Source organism: Papio anubis, chromosome 3 (assembly GCF_008728515.1).
Source record: "Papio anubis isolate 15944 chromosome 3, Panubis1.0, whole genome shotgun sequence".
In the NCBI taxonomy this organism is placed as follows: Eukaryota; Metazoa; Chordata; class Mammalia; order Primates; family Cercopithecidae; genus Papio; species Papio anubis.
Window position 1 is genome coordinate 127,477,155 of NC_044978.1, and position 17,436 is coordinate 127,494,590.

At 42.6% G+C, this 17,436-nt stretch overlaps 1 protein-coding gene across 3 annotated transcripts in view; it reads left to right on the forward strand.

The window, feature by feature from the left end:
* The first annotated feature begins 289 nt into the window (after positions 1-289).
* GPAT3 (glycerol-3-phosphate acyltransferase 3) overlaps positions 290-17,436 on the forward strand; it is a 67,025-nt gene continuing 49,878 nt past the window's right edge. Inside the window, exons 1-3 of one of the 3 annotated variants that reach the window (XM_031664575.1) lie at positions 290-516; positions 813-1,072; positions 8,804-8,870. In XM_031664575.1, the coding sequence (XP_031520435.1) occupies positions 932-1,072; positions 8,804-8,870 (208 nt within the window). In that variant the 5' untranslated portion in view covers positions 290-516; positions 813-931. The other 2 variants (XM_031664574.1, XM_021933773.2) reach the window with 2 other exon arrangements.

The window sequence follows — 17,436 nt, forward strand, 5'->3', positions numbered from 1 at the left end:
TAGTCTCGGGATAAGCAAGATTGAGCCCCACAGCTGTAGGCCATGCGGGGAAGGAGGTGTGGGAGTCTGAAGCGGCGTACACGGCTACCTGGTGCGCTCTGCATTTTTCTGTCCTTGGAAGCCCTTCCCAAGAGTTCGTTTTACACCCACACAAACAAGACCTCAAGCGTCCCAGAAACGTCAGCAGTTCATTCTGCGGGTGAAGAAAATATTAACATTTTTCAGATGAAAACTCTCCTCCTGAAAGGACCTTTGCTGAGTGCTGGGGGAGGCGGGGCGCGGGGAAAAACTGAGACCGCCCAGGAGGCTGCGGCGCTCTTGGGCTAAGTCCTGCCAGGGAGCTCCCCCGTTGGGTGACGGAGGAGGTGGGGCGAGGGCAGCGCGCAGAAATAGGGCTCTGGACGCCCGAGCGCAGCCAGCCTCCAGCACAGCCCGCGGCCCGGTGCGAGCTCCGCCCGCTGCCGGTGTGCCAAAGTGCGGTGCTCCCGCAGGGAACCTGGCTCGGGGAGGGCCTCTGTGAGTCATCTGCTGAGTTGTCGCAATCACCATCCAGAGGAAATCAGGCACCGGGCGGGGCGCGTTCCCGGCTGCGCTCGCGCGCTCTGCCGCGCGGCAGTGTCCCTTCGCTTACCCGCAGCTCCGACCACTGGCTCGCGCTACCCAGGTCTGCGCACGCCGCGGTGGCTTCAGCCCAGACCTGGGCCGCCGGCGGAGAAGGAGTTAACTGACAGGGGCGAGGAGGAGCCCGGGGAGGAAGGAAGGATATTGCCGTAATTCTGAAAGTTTTTTTCCTTCCTCTCTTCCCCTCGCAGAGGTGAGTGCCGGGCTCGGCGCTCTGCTCCTGGAGCTCCCGCGGGACTGCCTGGGGACAGGGACTGCTGTGGCGCTCGGCCCTCCACTGCGGACCTCTCCTGAGTGGGTGCGCCGAGTCATGGAGGGCGCAGAGCTGGCCGGGAAGATCCTTTCCACCTGGCTGACGCTGGTTCTCGGCTTCATCCTTCTGCCTTCGGTCTTCGGAGTGTCTCTGGGCATCTCCGAGATCTACATGAAGATCCTGGTGAAAACTTTAGAGGTGAGTGCCGGGAGGGATGCAGCCAGCCCCACGCCGCTGCGGGCTCAGAACCCTGGGGTCCAGCTCTCAAGGTCAGTGGTCGCGGGTCAGGGGTGTGTGTGCGCGCGTGTGCATGCGTGCGTGCATTTCTGTTCCTTGCCCGCGGCAGTGCGAAAGTCAGCATCTCGGCGGCTTTCGCGGACCTGGAGGGATCTGGGCTGAAACCACTGGACCACTATTGTTCCTCTGGTCGGAAGCAAAAATCACTCCATTCCCTGAGCATCGTTATTATTTTACTGATTATAATAACAATGCGACCAACTTTTTGTATCAGAGGATTTGCTTATATCCATTATGCAGTGCAGTTTCCGCCTCACCCGCTTGTTTTTACAGCCCCAGGTTTCAGAGGTCCTTTAGTGTACTCAGGCATCCTGTTAAGAAAGGCATCGTGTTCTTCTTTATGCCCAAGATAAGAGACCAATTCCTGGATGGCAGAAAGAAATCGTATTTTATTTTAGTGGAGTCATGGAATTTTATCTAACTAACAGCACTTGAAATGCCATTGAAAAGGTATATATTCTTTGACCTCAGGTCTCCCTACCCTCCTGTTTCCAAATTCTGCAAAGAAAAATGTTAGATGGAAGTGGGCCTGGTAGAGAACAACTGCAGCTTACTCTTAGGGTTTTATTAAGTGTCAAAAGGCTGGGTAGGGTAGGGAGGGCAAGTGCTATCCCCCTTTTACAGAGAGGGAAACTGAGAGTCAGAGATAAGTGGTTTGTTTGAATTAACTGTTAGAAGCAGGAGTCTTTTTTTAAAAAAAAATTGTATGTATATAATTTATATCTACTTGTTTCAAAAATATTTATATGTATATATTATATATACTTTTTTTAAATATAAGAGACAGCGTCTTGCTATCTTGGCCAGGCTGGTCTTGATCTCCTGGCCTCAAGCAGTCTTCCTGCCTTTGCCTCCCAAAGTGCTGGGATTACAGGTGTGAGCCCCACGCCTGGCCAGAAACAGGAGTCTTAACTGAGAAGAGGCCCTACAGCCTAGTGGTTAGGAGTAGAGATCCTGGATACAGGTTTGCTTAGATTTGGTACCAAAATTGTAGCTCTGTTTCTCAAAATGTGACCTTAAGGAGGTCATCTACTCTTGTGCCTCGTTTTCTTTATCTATAAAATAGGAGTAACAATAACTCCTATTTCCACAGGGTTGTTCAAATAAGTTAAAATGTATCAAGCACCTTAGAAGGCTGCCTGCATCGACTATATGAATGTTTGTTGCTATTAAAAGAATAATATGATTACTGAGATTCTAGCATTCCACAGTGCCTTCTTATAAGTTTGGTTCCCATTTTTGTGACCTTATTTTCTCTCTGCCCTTAGGATGTGGCTTTATCTGCTCTTCTTCCTCAGCTAATTGGGTGGCTCCCAGGTATACATCTCTAACCCACCGGACACTGTCTTGTACCTGCTAGCCTCCTGTATTGCCCTAGACTCTCGTTTGTGGCTATTTCTTTGCCTAGTCTTTGAAGTTGTATGTGATTCTTCATTCTCAGTGCTCATGCTTTTAAAGTTTTATTGTTTCTACTTGGGAGCTATTTCTGTTTTGAACTCTTATTGACTTTACATTGTGAGCTTGGTCACATTATGCTGTGAATTTCTTAGCTGCCTGCTACTGTTAGACCTTCTTCAGAATCCTCTCCCATAGCAGATGATCCTCTTCAGCTGGTGTTCCGTCTTTCTCTGAACTCTGAAATGATTGAACTGTTCTCCCATACAGTAATGTCTTTTGGAATTTATACCCTGTTTAAGAATGGTTTAAGGTAAATCATACCCACTGGCTTCCAGGGGCTCACTCCTGTTTTTCTTTAGTGACTCAAGGTACAGCTAAGGGCAGAGGCCAGCTAGTTGCTGTCAACCTGGCAAATTATTGCGCCTGATAGGATGATCTCCAGTCCAGGATCTGACTTTCAGTTTGACAGGGCCACAGATTTTAATTTTTGTCCCTCTGCGCAACTCCAGAGCTGAACTCCTTGTCAATCAAACTGTCAAGAATGCCAGTTTTCTAATTCTGGTGGGAGAAACTAGATAGTTTGGAAACTAGGTAGGTGACACATAAGGAACCCACCCTGTCTGCTGAGACTAAGTTATTAGGTCAAAGAGGTGCTTGATGTATGTGGAATTTGAATACAGATTCATTGTGTGAGCCAGCTCTGATTTGTTGGCTGTGACTGCCTGGAACTCCTGTGGGAGCATCTGAGCTCATCAGGAAGGAGAGCTGTGATCCCATAGTGATTTCTGCTTTAGGTGCAGGAGAACAGTAACCCAGGATCTTCTCTCCTTCAACTAGAACAGTGTTAGATGTTTCAAAGACATTTCTGTTAGACTGGGGTTAATATGGTGGACTGCTTTTCTCAACTATAGGAATAATTCCTTAAGGGATTATGTTGATGTTTAGCATGAGAAAATCTTCAGTGCTGGACAAATACACTGCCTTTTTGTAGATTGCATTTAAGGCCCAGCCCTTGTATCACTCCTTGGTAAATTCTTAATTGATTTAGTTGTTTCTTTCTTTACATTTCATTCCCAAGAATATTCTTTGAGCTCTGATCATAATTGGATGTTTCTCAAGTTTCTTTGCTTATAATTTATGTACCATTTAAAAAGATCATTTAGTTTTGTCTATTATATGTTTACTTTGACAAGTTTTACTGTCAATGGGTATCTTTCTTATGACCATAAACTCAAATTCTAGAAGTTGAAATGTGTGTAGGGTACCTTCTAAATTGCTGATTTTGATAATTATTACTTGTCAACTCACTGAGCTTTATGCTCTTCTCTGACCCCTTCTTAACCCACTGGTTCAAGTAATAATCATTTATTGAGCACCTACCTCTACTTTCTTCTGCATTGCTGGGTATCTCTAGATGTATGCATAAGTCACTGATATGACAAGATACTTGAGGATAAGCCTTGAATACTTAGAATAAGTTTAGTGATTCTCCAAGCCAGTGATTTTCAAGGGATATATGATAATTTGTTGGATATGTATGCTAATATTACAGCTTTATATTCGAGAAAATTGTTTTAGGAATACAAATTATGAAAAGTAAAACTTGGCCAGGTGTGGTGGCTCATGTCTGTAATCCCAGCACTTTGGGAAGCCGAGGCGGGCGGATCACTTGAGATCAGGAATTTGAGACCAGCCTGGCCAACATGGTGAAACCCCATCTCTACTAAAAATACAAAAATTAGCCAAGCATGGTGGTGTGCACTTGTAATCCCAGCTGCTCAGGAGGCTGAGGCAGGAGAATCACTTGAATCTGGGAGGCACAGGCTATAGTGAGCCAAGATCACGCCACTACACTCCAGCCTGGGTGACAGAGCAACACTCCATCTAAAAAAAAAAAAAAAATCAGACTTAAAGCCATTTCTTTTGGTGAATTTTGGACAGCTACCTTTTTCCCTCCAAGAGGATTTGGAAATTAGGTGGAAAGATAACTTCATTGATAAGTATCTTTCAACTTTCCTGGGGAGGCAGAAACTGTGGGTTGTTAGAAGCCACTTTTGTACTTTAGGACCATTTTGCTGACAGAGCTGCCTCTTTTGTGATGCCTTGAGGCAGATATGTTCTGATATACCCCTGTAAGAGATTCAGAATGTCTGGAAGAGATATTCTGTATTTGTATTTGGGTTGATCTGATTGGCTAGAGAAGCTGGCATGGTAAAAGAGAAATAACTATTTATGGGGAGAAGCACTGGACAGTCTGGAAAAAACTGGCCATTTCAGAGGCCTGAAATGTGGAATATAGGGAGGAGGAGGCTACTTTGTGGCCTGCTGTGTGGTAGGCAGGAGCTACATTATCTCCTTTAGCCTTTACAGCCACCTTTGGTATTGCCCCTGTTTTATTTTTATTTTATTTCTTTTTGTGAGACAGAGCCTTGCTCTGTCACCCAGGCTGGATGGAGTGCAGCGGCACAATCTCAGCCCACTGCAACCTCCCCCTCCCGGATTCAAGCGATTCTCCTGCCTCAGCCTCCTAAGTGGCTGGGATTACAGGCGTGAGCCACCATGCCTGGCTAATTTTTGTATTTTCAGTAGAGACGGGATTTCACTATGTTGACCAGGCTGGTCTCCAACTCTTGTCCTCGAGTGATCTACCCGCCTTGGCCTCCCAAAGTGCTGGAATTACAGGCATGAGCCACCCCGCCTGGCCTTGTCCCTGTTTTAGAGATGATGAAATGGATGCCCCAAGACGTTAAAGTCTCTTGTGTGAGATGATTCCAGCCAGGAAGTGGCAGAATTGCAATTCAAATGTATATCTATCTAGCTGCAAGGCACAGGCATGTTTTTACTTTCAATGGAGGGTCATCCTACAGAAGAAAAGGGTTTTCTAGTACAAATTCCCTTAGGCACTAAATGTCTGCTTCTTCAACCTTAACATTTGCATATCTTTTTTTTTTTTTTTTTTTTTTTTTTTTTTTTAAGGCAGGATCTCCCTGTCACCCAGCCTGCAGTGCAGTGGCATGATCACAGCTCACTGTAGCCTCGACCTCCTCAACCAGTCCTCCTGAGTGGTTGGGACCACAGACGTGTACCACCATGCCCAACTAATTTAAAACTTTTTTTTTTTTTTTTTGGAGAGACAATGTTTCACCCTGTTGCCCAGATTGTTTCGAACTCCTGGACTCAAGTGATTTTCCTGCCTTGGCCTCCCAAAGTATTGTGATTATAGGCATGAGCCACAGTGTCTGGCCTAAAATGTGCTTATCTTAACACAGTCATTGTGTTATGCAGGGTAGACCTTTAGAGCTATCATTTCAGGAGACAGAATGCATTCTGAAACTTGTCTGGTGCCAAAACATGGAGTGCTTTTGAGCAGATCATGCTTTTTGAGGAATGTCACTGTATTAGTTTGCTAGAGCTGCCATAACAAAGTACCACAGACTGGTGGCCTAAACAACAGAAATTTATTTTCTCAGTTTTGGAAGCTAGAGGTTCAAGTTCAAGGTGTCAGCAGGTTTAGCCTCATTCTGAGGCCTCTCTCCTAGGCTTGCATGTGACTACCTTCTAGCAAGAAGGTGTGGTATCCTCACATGGGCCTTTCTGTGCTCACATCCTTGTGTCTATTTGCGTGTCCAAGTTTTCTCTTCTTATAAGGACATCAGTCAGATTGGATTAGGGCCCACCCTGAGGGCTTCTTTTTAACGTAGTCACCCTTTGAAGACCCTATCTGTAAATATAGTCATATTCTGGGGGTTAGAGCTTCAACGTATGAATTTTAGAGGGACATAATTCAGCCCATTAACAGGAACAGAATACCAGCATTTTCCATCATATGAGCATGGAATAATAGTTCTAGTCTAAGGTAACTACTATTTGTATAAAATATAAAATCACTCGCCTCACAATGAAAAAAAATGAGTCTGAAATGAACAATGATTGACTGTTTACAACATTTTATTTTAATTATATCTTTGGTTTACTTACAAATGATAATAGGCCCTGAAGCTTTAAGTAAAAATCTATGGAAACAGTTACCTCAGTTGAGAAAAGCTGAGTGGTATTAGTCCAGAGTTTGAGAACTCATGCACTAAATCCGCAAAAGATAACAGGATGCAATCAGATTAAGACTGAGTCTTATGATTTAGTCACTTGTCACTGGAAGCTGGGAAGACTGGCCTCTATTTATAGGCTGTTTTCTAAGTGCAAATGGCATGTTCTTGTTTGGCTCTGTGGGTTGTTTTGAAGGGGTCCTGACGTAGTCAGATATCATGCATTACTCCCTGACCTTCATGTACGTTTTAGGTTATTTATTCTCTATCAGTTACGTTCTTATTTATTTGAAAAATTTTTTAACCTCTCTAGTCAACAAACTCTTTTGAGCCTAGCAATAACTGAGGTTTTGACTTGGCCTATTAATAAATCTGTCTGTGGGCTAGGTGCAGTGGGTCACACCTATAATCCCAGCATTTTGGGAGGCTGAGGCATTTGGATCACCTGAGGTCAGGAGTTTGAGACCACACTGGCCAACTTAGTGAAATCCCACCTTTACTAAAAATACAAAAATTAGCTGGGCTTGGTGGTGGGTGCCTGTAGTCCCAGCTACTTGGGGGGCCAAGGCAGGAGAATCGCTTGAACCCGGGAGGCGGAGATTGCAGTGAGCTGAGATCGTGCCATTGGACTCCAGCCTGGGCAATAAGAGCGAAACTCCTTCTCAAAAAATAAAATAAAATAAAATAAAATACGATATAAAATGGTAGCTCACACCTGTAATCCCAGCACTTTGGGAGGCTGAGGCCAGTAGATTGCTTGAGCTCAGGAGTTCAAGTACAGTCTGGTTGACAAGGTGAAACCCGATTTTTACAAAAAATCCAAAAATTAGCTGGGAGTGGTGATGTGGGCCTGTGGTTCCAGCTAGTTAGGAGGCGGAGGTGGGAGGATTGCTTGAGCCCAGGAGGTCAAGGCTGCAGCAAGCCCCTGTCTCAAAGAAAAAAAAAAAAAAAAAAAAAATTGTCTCTGCCCCTTCAAGGGTGCTTATGTTCAATTATAATTACTACGATACTTTTTAGTGTAAGAGCCCTGGGGATTCTCTAGAATGAGAGACTTGAAAAGTTCACTAGCAGTTTTTGAATTATGATGTTAATAGTGAATAATTTGGGAAGTGTGTAAAAAATGTATAAAGAAAAAAATTTTTAAAATTACTTCTGGGTACATTTTTTTATATTCCTAGGTACCTTCAAAACAACACGAGAGTTGTTTTCCAGTTCTTAAATTCCCTAAAATCTGTAGATCTTCATAATTATAACATTTTCCTATGCATCTTTATAAGTATCCATGTGGACAGATGATTTTCTGTAGTTAATGATTTCTTTTTCTTTTCGAGAGTCTCACTCTGTTGCCTAGGCTGGAGTGCAGGGGCCCGATCTCTGCTCACTGCAGCCTCTTCCTCCCTGGTTCAAGCAATTCTGCTTCAGCCTCTAGAGTAGCTCCAGCATGCGTCACCATGCCTGGCTAATTTTTGTATTTTTAGTAGAGATGGGGTTTTGCCATGTTGGCCAGGCTAGTCTTGAACTCCTGACCTCAAATGATCCACCCTCCTGGGCCTCCCAAAGTGCTGGGATTACAGGCGTGAGCCAATCGTGCCTTAGTTAATGATTTCATCGAGTCCTTTCTAACTTTCCAAGTCTGTGCTGCCTCTTTCTGCGAGCTTATTTCTGATGCATCTTTGAGTGTGTCCTACCCCTGAATGTCTAATTTGTTGTGAAAATAATTGTTATACTTTATGCCCTACGTTTTAGGCCCTTATATGTGTTATCTTGTTTAATGTGACAGCAACCCTATAGGATAGGATCTATTATCCTTATTTTACAATGAGGAAACAGAGGCCTATAGGGAATAAGTAATTTTAAACCCAGACATTCTTGATGCCGTGACCTGTACTCAAGCCCCCCATGCTTCACAGCCTTCTCAATGAATAATTTATCACGACACCCATGCATGTGAGGTGGTTGAGAAAGGGTAAATATTGTCCTTTCCACATTTTATTAGGGCATTATCAGTAACTGATATAAAAGTATACTTGGGACTTGGAATACTGCTACATCAGAGATTCACTGGGGTTATCTCTTTAGTTCAGATACTGTCACAGCTTGATGTGTAATTTCACTTGTGTATAATATGGTTGAAGTATTTTATGTTGTGTCTGTGGGACAGTTTAAATTAGTATTTCTTGTTTTTGAACAGTGGGCCACAATACGAATTGAAAAAGGAACCCCAAAGGAGTCGATTCTTAAAAACTCTGCTTCTGTTGGTAAGTTTTCCTTTTCATTATGATTGTTACCATATTCAAATTGCGTAGATGTAAACCTACCCAATTTGAACTTGAAATATGCAGAGAGCAGTATGTTCTATAGGCTTTGGATCTGTCATAATTCTGTCAGTGTAGAATAGCAGCTGCCTGAGTTTTCACGGACTTTTTATTGTAAAGGTGGTAATATGTGTTAGCTCATCTATGTGTTCTTATAGGTATTGTTTTCCTTTCTAAGGGCATGCATTTGAAGATGGCTGTCCATGGTTTTAAAGATGTAGTCAATGGCCAAAAGAAAAAAGAAAAAGAAAAAGAAAAAGGCTAATGGGAGTTCCTGCAAGTTAGAACCTATTATTGAGGTTTCATTAACCAACTTGTGATTCTCAAAGTATGTTTCTCAAAATACTCTTTTCTGCTGAAGGCTGATTGGTAATACATGAAATAAAAAATAATTTTCTTGTGAAATAAGCTTAGGAATCATCACATACTACACTTTCCTTTTGGAGAGTCTATTGCATACTAATAAAGGCTCAGAAAAGTCCTGCAATAAAGAAACATGCTTGACCAGGTGCGGTGGCTCACGCCTGTAATCCCAGCACTGTGGGAGGCTGAGGCGGGCAGATTGCTTGGGCTCAGGAGTTCAAGACCAGCCTGGGCACATGGTGAAACCCCGTCTCAACAAAAAATACAAAAATTAGCTGAGTGTGGTGGTGCGCACCTGTAGTCCCAGCTACTAGGAGCAGGGCTGAGGTGGGAGGATTGCTTGAACCGTGGAAGTTGAGGCTGTAGTGAGCCGTGATCACACCACTGCACTCTGGCCTGGGCAATACAGTGAGACCTCATTTGGAAAAAAAAAAAAAGTCAAACTATCAAATACTTTGTTGGAAGGAATTTATCTTCTGGAAGCTTTTCTAAAAGGAATTATAGAAATTGTATTCTATAACGAGTTTTGGAAATAACAAAATATTTGACTGAAAACATTGCAGTATTTTTGTATAATCAGATTATGATTTTCAAATGATTGAAGCAACTAGTAGAGCTTCATTGTGTATACTTAAACACCAAAATATTATCACCAATAACATTTTTACCAAGTCTGGATATTTCTGGCTATATTTTATCGTTTTTTTATTGCCAGATACCTTCTCTGAGATATAACAGATCTATAATTTTAAAAAATTATTCTGAGTTCCTTTAAAAATGTATGTCCTTATGATTTAAGGAAAGAACAAACTTTCTTGCTGGTTTTCTGTTGTGCTTGGTGAGACTGAGCTGTTGATCTTGAGTGAAAATCAGTGAGCCTTAATATATTGGGGTGATTGCGGTACATGTTTTGGGCCATGAGTTTTAATTTAATTTAATTTTCTTATTTACATTAAATTAATTAAATTTTCTGCTTTTGAGACAAAGTCTCATTCTGTCCCCGAGGCTGGAGTGCAGTGGCGAGATCTTGGCTCACTGTAACCTCTGCCTCCCAGGTTCAAGCAATTTTCCTGCCTCAGCCTCCTGAGTAGCTGGGACTACAGGCGTGTGCCAGCATGCCCGGCTAATTTTTGTATTTTTAGTAGAGATGGGGTTTTACCATGTTGGCCAGGCTGGTCTCAAACTCCTGACCTCAAGCGATCCTCCCACCTCGGCCTCTCAAAGTGCTGGGATTACAGGGCATCAGCCATTGCACCCGGCCAGGCCATGAGTTTTAAAGGACACAAAGTATTTCAATTTGGCAGGTGATGGGATTAAAAAATCAGTAGATGAGAGGGTCCAGTAGCATGGGTTTAGTTGTTTTTTTTTTTTTTTTTTGCCTATGCAGAAATGAAAACTTTTTGAATGTTTACACTTACTGGATTACTATTTTTATTGCAATCTTTGTCAAACATCTGCTTTTTCTGTTTTTGATCTTTGTCTTTTCCGTGGTATCTCCAGGAAAGAATGGAAGTGAACAGGAGGAGAAAATAGAAATAATATTTTAGAGTAATGCTGATGCCTGCAAAATTTGTCGTATTTCATTCAGAGTGTCTGCCCTTCCTTGTAGCCTGTGAAATTGGAAATTGACTCTCATAGTTATTGAACAACTGCAACATGTAGGGTTGACAAAGGATCCAAAGTTGATTAAGACATGGTCCCTGTGGGGAGATAGGCATTTCACAGACCACTGTGATAAATACTGAAATAGGTGCATAAGCAAAGGACAGTGTGAGATCTCATTTCGGCTCTGATATTACTGCTTTCGTCTCTGCTAATCCCACAACTGTGCATGGTATGCAACTCTGCTCCCCTCCTGACTTGGTGCTTGGGTATCCAGGGGTACTTAGTACCAGGGGTATTAAGTAAGGGGTGTGTGCCCTGTTGATACATACTAGTGTTTGGAGTCATCTGAGAAGTAGTGTCACAATCCTAGACAGACTGATAGAGGGTGATGATGAAACATTGAGCACTTGTGTGCTTGGCTGGTGCAGTTTTTGGCCTTGAGAGCACCACGTCTCTGTATCAAAGTTTAGGCAAGGGTCACAGGCAGGCCAAGGACCCCAGGAGTGTGGGTATGATTTTGAGATGTGTCTGAATGATATAGTCCTGAAAATAGATTTTGAGGAGCTGAGAGGGAGAGTTAGGCTTATTTTCTGCACTGAAAAACTTCCTTCTGCTGCTCTTTCATTTAGTGAAACACACTTTTTTTTTTGAAATGCATTTCAAGTCTCCCCAGTTAAATCCCTCTTGCATTGTATTTCTTCTGTGCTTTTATTGAATAAGCCAATTGAAAGGTGAGCCTAGGCAAATTATTAACTGTGGTTAAATAATTCTCTTCTGTCTTTGGTCATATTCTGCTGTGTCTTTTATTTAAAAGCTATTTAATTTGTTGAGCTTCAGATATGATTATGGGTAAATCTTGTTAAGAAGTTATGTTATTGCACTTTCACCTTCCTCTTCTTCTTCTTCCTTTTTTTTTTTTTTTTTGAGATGGGGTCTGGCTGTATTGTGCCAAATCCCTGGCCTCAAGCAGTCCTCCTGCCTCAGCCTCCCAAAGTGCTGGGATTACAGCCATGAGCCATAGTGCTGGGCCATACCTTACTCTTGTAAGCTTCAGGACTTTTCTTCATTGTTAACACAAAGAAAAGGGTAAATCTTTTTCCCCACTTCAAGTAACTATTTTATTCTGAGCATTAAACTTCAGTGGAGAATATAGTTACCCTTCTACCCTAGTTTTGTCCCCTGAAAGCAGAAGTGCTAGAGCCACAGCATAGAAGGCTAGGACAAGAAAATACAAGAATAATGGCTCGTTTGCTTCTTTTTATCAGCTGTGCTTTTGTTGCTCCAGCCACAGGACAAATGCATCTCCTCGGACCCTGGGACTTGGTCTGACTAAGATCTTAGCAACTTTTATTTTAGCCTGTTTTAAATATACAAAGGATTGTTTGACTTTTAAGAGGCACCGGCCTTACTCTTTGGGCATCTGATTTTCGAGGATTATGATGCTGTTAGGATTGAGTTTGAATTTGGTTCATAGCTTTGATAGTAATTGTGATTAATATTAGTAATTATGTAATTTTAGTGACTCAAGATGAATTCTACTCTAATTGCATTATGACACTAGGACATTTTGAATGATTACCATGAAAAGTCACCAAGCATGAATAAAGGCCTGCATTTACCTGGGAGTGAGTCATAAACACCACAAATACATAGAGGTGGTAGCTTGTCCTTTGGCATTGTTCCCTTAGAGTGTGATGCTGGCGTGACTCAGCATTGTTGGCCACAAAGTGCACACAACCACTGCAAGTCCTGCACCATCCCCTGCTCCAGCAGCACCGCACACGAAGACTGTGGTCACATGGCCTGCTATTGATTTAGCCCCTGTGCTGAATTTCTCTCTGCCTTGTATCTCATGCCCCTAAGTCTCTTTTGCCCACCTAAACACTCAAAAAGGAGAAGGTACTAAGGTGAAACTTATGGTGTTATACCTATTCAGAGAGAATTCAGGTTGCCTAACATGGCCCTCTAATTTTACTTCGGGAATTTTTTTCTGTGAGGTAATTGACTAACTACTTGAAATCCTGTATACACTGGTTATATGAACATTAATAAAATCTTATGCATTCACAGAAAAATATGGGATCATATTTTGTGACAGAAGTTTGAGAAATATGAAGTCAGGTGGGGTCATGCATGCCTATAGTCCCAGACACTTGGGAGGCTGAAGGGGGAGGATCTGGAGTTTGAGGGTAGCCGGGGCAAAATAGTGAGACCCATCTAAAAAAAAAAAAGAAAGAAATTTGAGGAATATTTTTATACACTTATTTTGTTTTGGGCAGGGCGTTTTTGATAGTCTATATTAGCTAATTTAATTAATGGTGTACACTCTGAATACAAACCAGTATGTGTTGCCCTCAAGAATATGAAGTATAATGCATCTAATGGGGTTATCTTATTGATACAATACAGGAAGTTGTCATATATATATATATATGAAACATGTATTTGTATGTGAAATATATAAACTTGTCTCATATATATGAAACATTATGTATTAGTATGTGAAATATGTTATTAATACATAATATATATTATTATTATTATTTTTAAGACAGTGTCTCACTCTATCGCCCAGGCTAGAGTGCAGTGGTGCAATCTTTGCTCACTGCAACCTCTGCCTCCCGGGTTCCAGCAATTCTCCTGCCTCAGCCTCCTGAGTAGCTGGAATTACAGGGGTGCGCCACCACACCTGGCTAATTTTTGTATATATTTATTATTATTATTTTTGAGATGGAGACTGGCTCTGTTGCCCAGGCTAGAGTGCAATGGTGTGATTTCAGCTCACTGCAACCTCTGCCTCCCGGGTTCGAGAGATTCTCCCACCTCAGTCTCCTAAGTATCTGGGATTACAGGCATGCACCACCACGCCTGGCTAATTTTTACATTTTTAGTAGAGATGGGGTTTCACCATGTTGGCCAGGATGGTCTCAATCTCCTGATTTCATGATCTGCCCACCTAGGCCTCCCAAAGTGCTGGGATTACAGGCGTGAGCCACTGCGCCCTGAGTTATTAAACTCAATTTTGGGGGTTAAATTTATATTGTAAGCATAAAAAATAGAAAACCCCAACCAAATAAAACATTAGTAATCATTCAGCTAATGTTTATTCTGACAAATAGAACTAGTTATATATGAATGGAAGATAGGTACCTTCTTGAGGTGTGATTTGATGGTTATCTGCTCCAAAACAGCTCCATTCAGCCTGACCAGTGCCTGGAATTTAAACTTAAACCTATGGAACAAAGGAGTTTTTAATAAAAATACATTACCTCTTAGAGCTGGTTTTCTCAACCTCAGCACTACTGATACTTTGAATTGGGTAATTCTTTGTTGTGGGGAACAGTCCTGTACAATGTGAGATGTTCAGCAGTATCTCTGGCCTCTACTCAGTAGATGACAGACAGTAGCACACTCCCATTTGTGACAACCAACAATGTGTGCAGACATTGCCAGTTGTCCCCTGGGGGCACTTCTCTCTCCTTCCCTCACCCCACCCCTGCTCATTTGTGAATCACTGCTCCTAAAGAAGAATGCATTAGTGTATTGGTACCCACTATCGTTAGCATGATTTTAGTTTTCTAACAAGTAGGCCCTTGAAGGAGCAGAATTTGATTTCTACAGTTTTTGGTGGTTGATTTGGGGAAGAATGGAACGACAAAGTAAGGCATAGGTGGGGGTGGTTAGATGAGCAGCAGGGTTAGCAGATGGTAGAAGAGGAGGCAGGTTCCTTAAGGAAAGGTAGAAGCAGACAAAGAAATCTTCTTTCAAACTTTGCCTCATAATCTAATGAGAACATACTGGTTTATTTTGGAGGGACCTTTACTTTAAAATGGATTAGAGACTGGCATATAACTGTGCTTTATGGACTGAATGTCTATGTCCCCCCTCCCTAAATTGATATGTTGATATCCTAACTCCCAAAGTGATGGTATTAGGAGGTGGGGCCTTTGGGAGGTAATTAAGTCATGAAGGTAGAACCATAATGAGTGGGATTCGTGCCCTTGTAAATAGGGGCCCCAGGGAATTGTCTAGCCCCTTCCACCATGTGAGGACACAGTGAGAAGATAGCCATCTGGAAATCGGAAAGAGAGCCCTCACCAGAACCTGACCCCACTGGCCCCCTGATCTTAGACTTCCAGCCTCCAGACCTGTGGGAAAATAAATTTCTGTTTTTTGTAAGCTACTCGGGCTATGGTACTTTGTTATAGCAGCCTGAAGTGACTAAGACAGTGCTCTAAACCTCTGAAACTAAATGACTTAGCATTTAACTTTGACCACTGATGAATGAGCAGGATGAAGTTGTTCTGGCAGGAAATGAGAAGGTAAAAGGTCAGATCAGAGCTATGGTCTTGTAACTGCATTGCGAAGTGATGGGTGTAAAGAGAAGGAAATAAGCCTTGAATCACAGAAAGGAAGGCTCCCATCTAAGGAAACTAGCTAGGACATTCATAAAATGTCTTGAATTATTTTTTAGATTGTTTTTCTTTTCAAATAGTAGTAACAACATGGATAATATTCCTGTGCCTTACCTCTATTTTCAGTGAAACTAGTTTTAAAATTTTCGTCTCTAGCACTAACTGCTGAAGTTCTGGTTGGTGATTTAGCTGTATTAGTCCAAAGCCCCTGAGCAGCTTGGAAGAGGGAGGGTACTTGCATCTCAGAGTTGTGGAGGTTTGAAAAGGCTGAGTGAGAACTGAGATTCAAAGATTATTTGAGGCCTGGTGCAGTGGCTCACACCTGTAATCCCAGCACTTTGGGAGGCCAAGGCAGGTAGATTGCTTGAGCCCAGCGGTTCAAGACCAGCCTGGGCAACATGGTGAAACCTTGTCTCTACAAAAACTATGAAAAATAGTCAGGCATGGTGACTCAGGAGTCTGAGGTGGGAAGGTCTCTTGAACCGGAGAGGTCAAGGGTGCAGAGAGCTGAGATCGCACCACTGCACTCCAGCCTGGGTGACAGAGTGAGAGCCTGTGTCAAAATAAATAAACAAAACAAAACGAAATAAAATAAAATAAAATAAAATAAAATGAAATATTTGAGAGTGAGAAGATAATAGGATCAGACAATAGTCCCTTATAGTCAGCTCAAGAATACATAGCCTTTTATTTATTTATTTAGGGAGACAGGGTCTCCCTCTGTTGCCTAGGCTAGAGTGCAGTAGTAAGGACCACTATTTACTGTAGCTTTGACCTCCCAGGCTCAAGCTGTCCTCCCACCTCATCCTCCTAAATAGCTGGGAGACCACAGGTATGCACTACCAAGCCTGGCTAATTTTTTCCTTTTTGCAGAGGCAGGGTCTCATCATGTTGTCCAGCCTGGTCTGTAACTCCTGGGCCCAGGTGATCCTTTCGCCTTGGCCTCCCAAAGTGCTCGGATTAAAGGCTGCCTGCCTTATTTATTTAGGGAAGTTCTTTTCACTGTTGATAGGAGCAGACCTCTTAGCCAGTATCTACCGCACTGAAAATCCAGCTTGTCATTTTAGAATTATTTCCCAAACCAGGCTCCTCACCCTCTGTATATCTCCTGGTCTCTAAATCTCCCAGAGAAAAATCCCAATTAAAACTCCAAAGCTTCTTTATTTTGTTTCTATCTTTTAGGCAAGAACCTGTCAATAATAGTAATCATAGTCACCACCATTTGTTAAATATTGGCCCCACTATTCCAAATTATTTATTATATATGAGGGGGTCTTGTTAACCATCATTTTACTTGCTCTACATTGCATGGCTGGTCAAAGGCAGCTTGAAAAGAATCCCAGTTTGTCTGTTCTACTCAAAAGCCCCTGTTACCACTTCCTACTACTCTCTTACTATGCCTTCCTTACTAGCTCCTCTGGGCCATACTTTCTGATTCTCCTTTTGATGTTTAAGGTGACTCTTCTACACATGGAATGGAAGCTCCCTCTTCTTTTCTTTTCTTTTCTTTTTTTTTTTTTTTTGAGATGGAGTCTTGCTCTGTCACCTAGGCCGAAGTGCAGTAGCGTAATCTCGGATCACTGCAACCTCTGCCTCCCAGGTTCAAGTGATTCCCCTGCCTCAGCCTCCTGAGTAGCCAGGACTATAGGCGCACGCCACCATGCCTGGCTAATTTTTGTATTTTTAGTAGAGACTGGGTTATGCCATGTGGCCAAGCTGGTCTTGAACTCCTTATCTCAGGTGATCCACCTGCCTTAGCCTCCCAAAGTGCTGGTATTACAGGTGTGAGCCACCGTGCCTGGCCTCCTCTTCTGAGAATTGGCTTTGTCACTGTGATATAATAAGAAATATGTATTGGACTTCTGCTCCCTCTCCCTTTCCTGGCACATAGGTCCTAAAACCTTTGGCATCTCTGCAGTGATAAGTGATAGTATCTTTGTATATGCTGTTGAGATGACTGGTGGCTGGGAGCTCCTGGATAGCCTCAGGATGGTGGCTGATTGCCAGGGAAGCCAAACATATGATTAGAGGGTTGGAACTTTCAGCTCCCCTCCATATTGCTCCCCAAAGGGCAATGGTTTAATCGATCATGCTGATGTCCTGAAGCCTCCATAAAAACTCAAAAA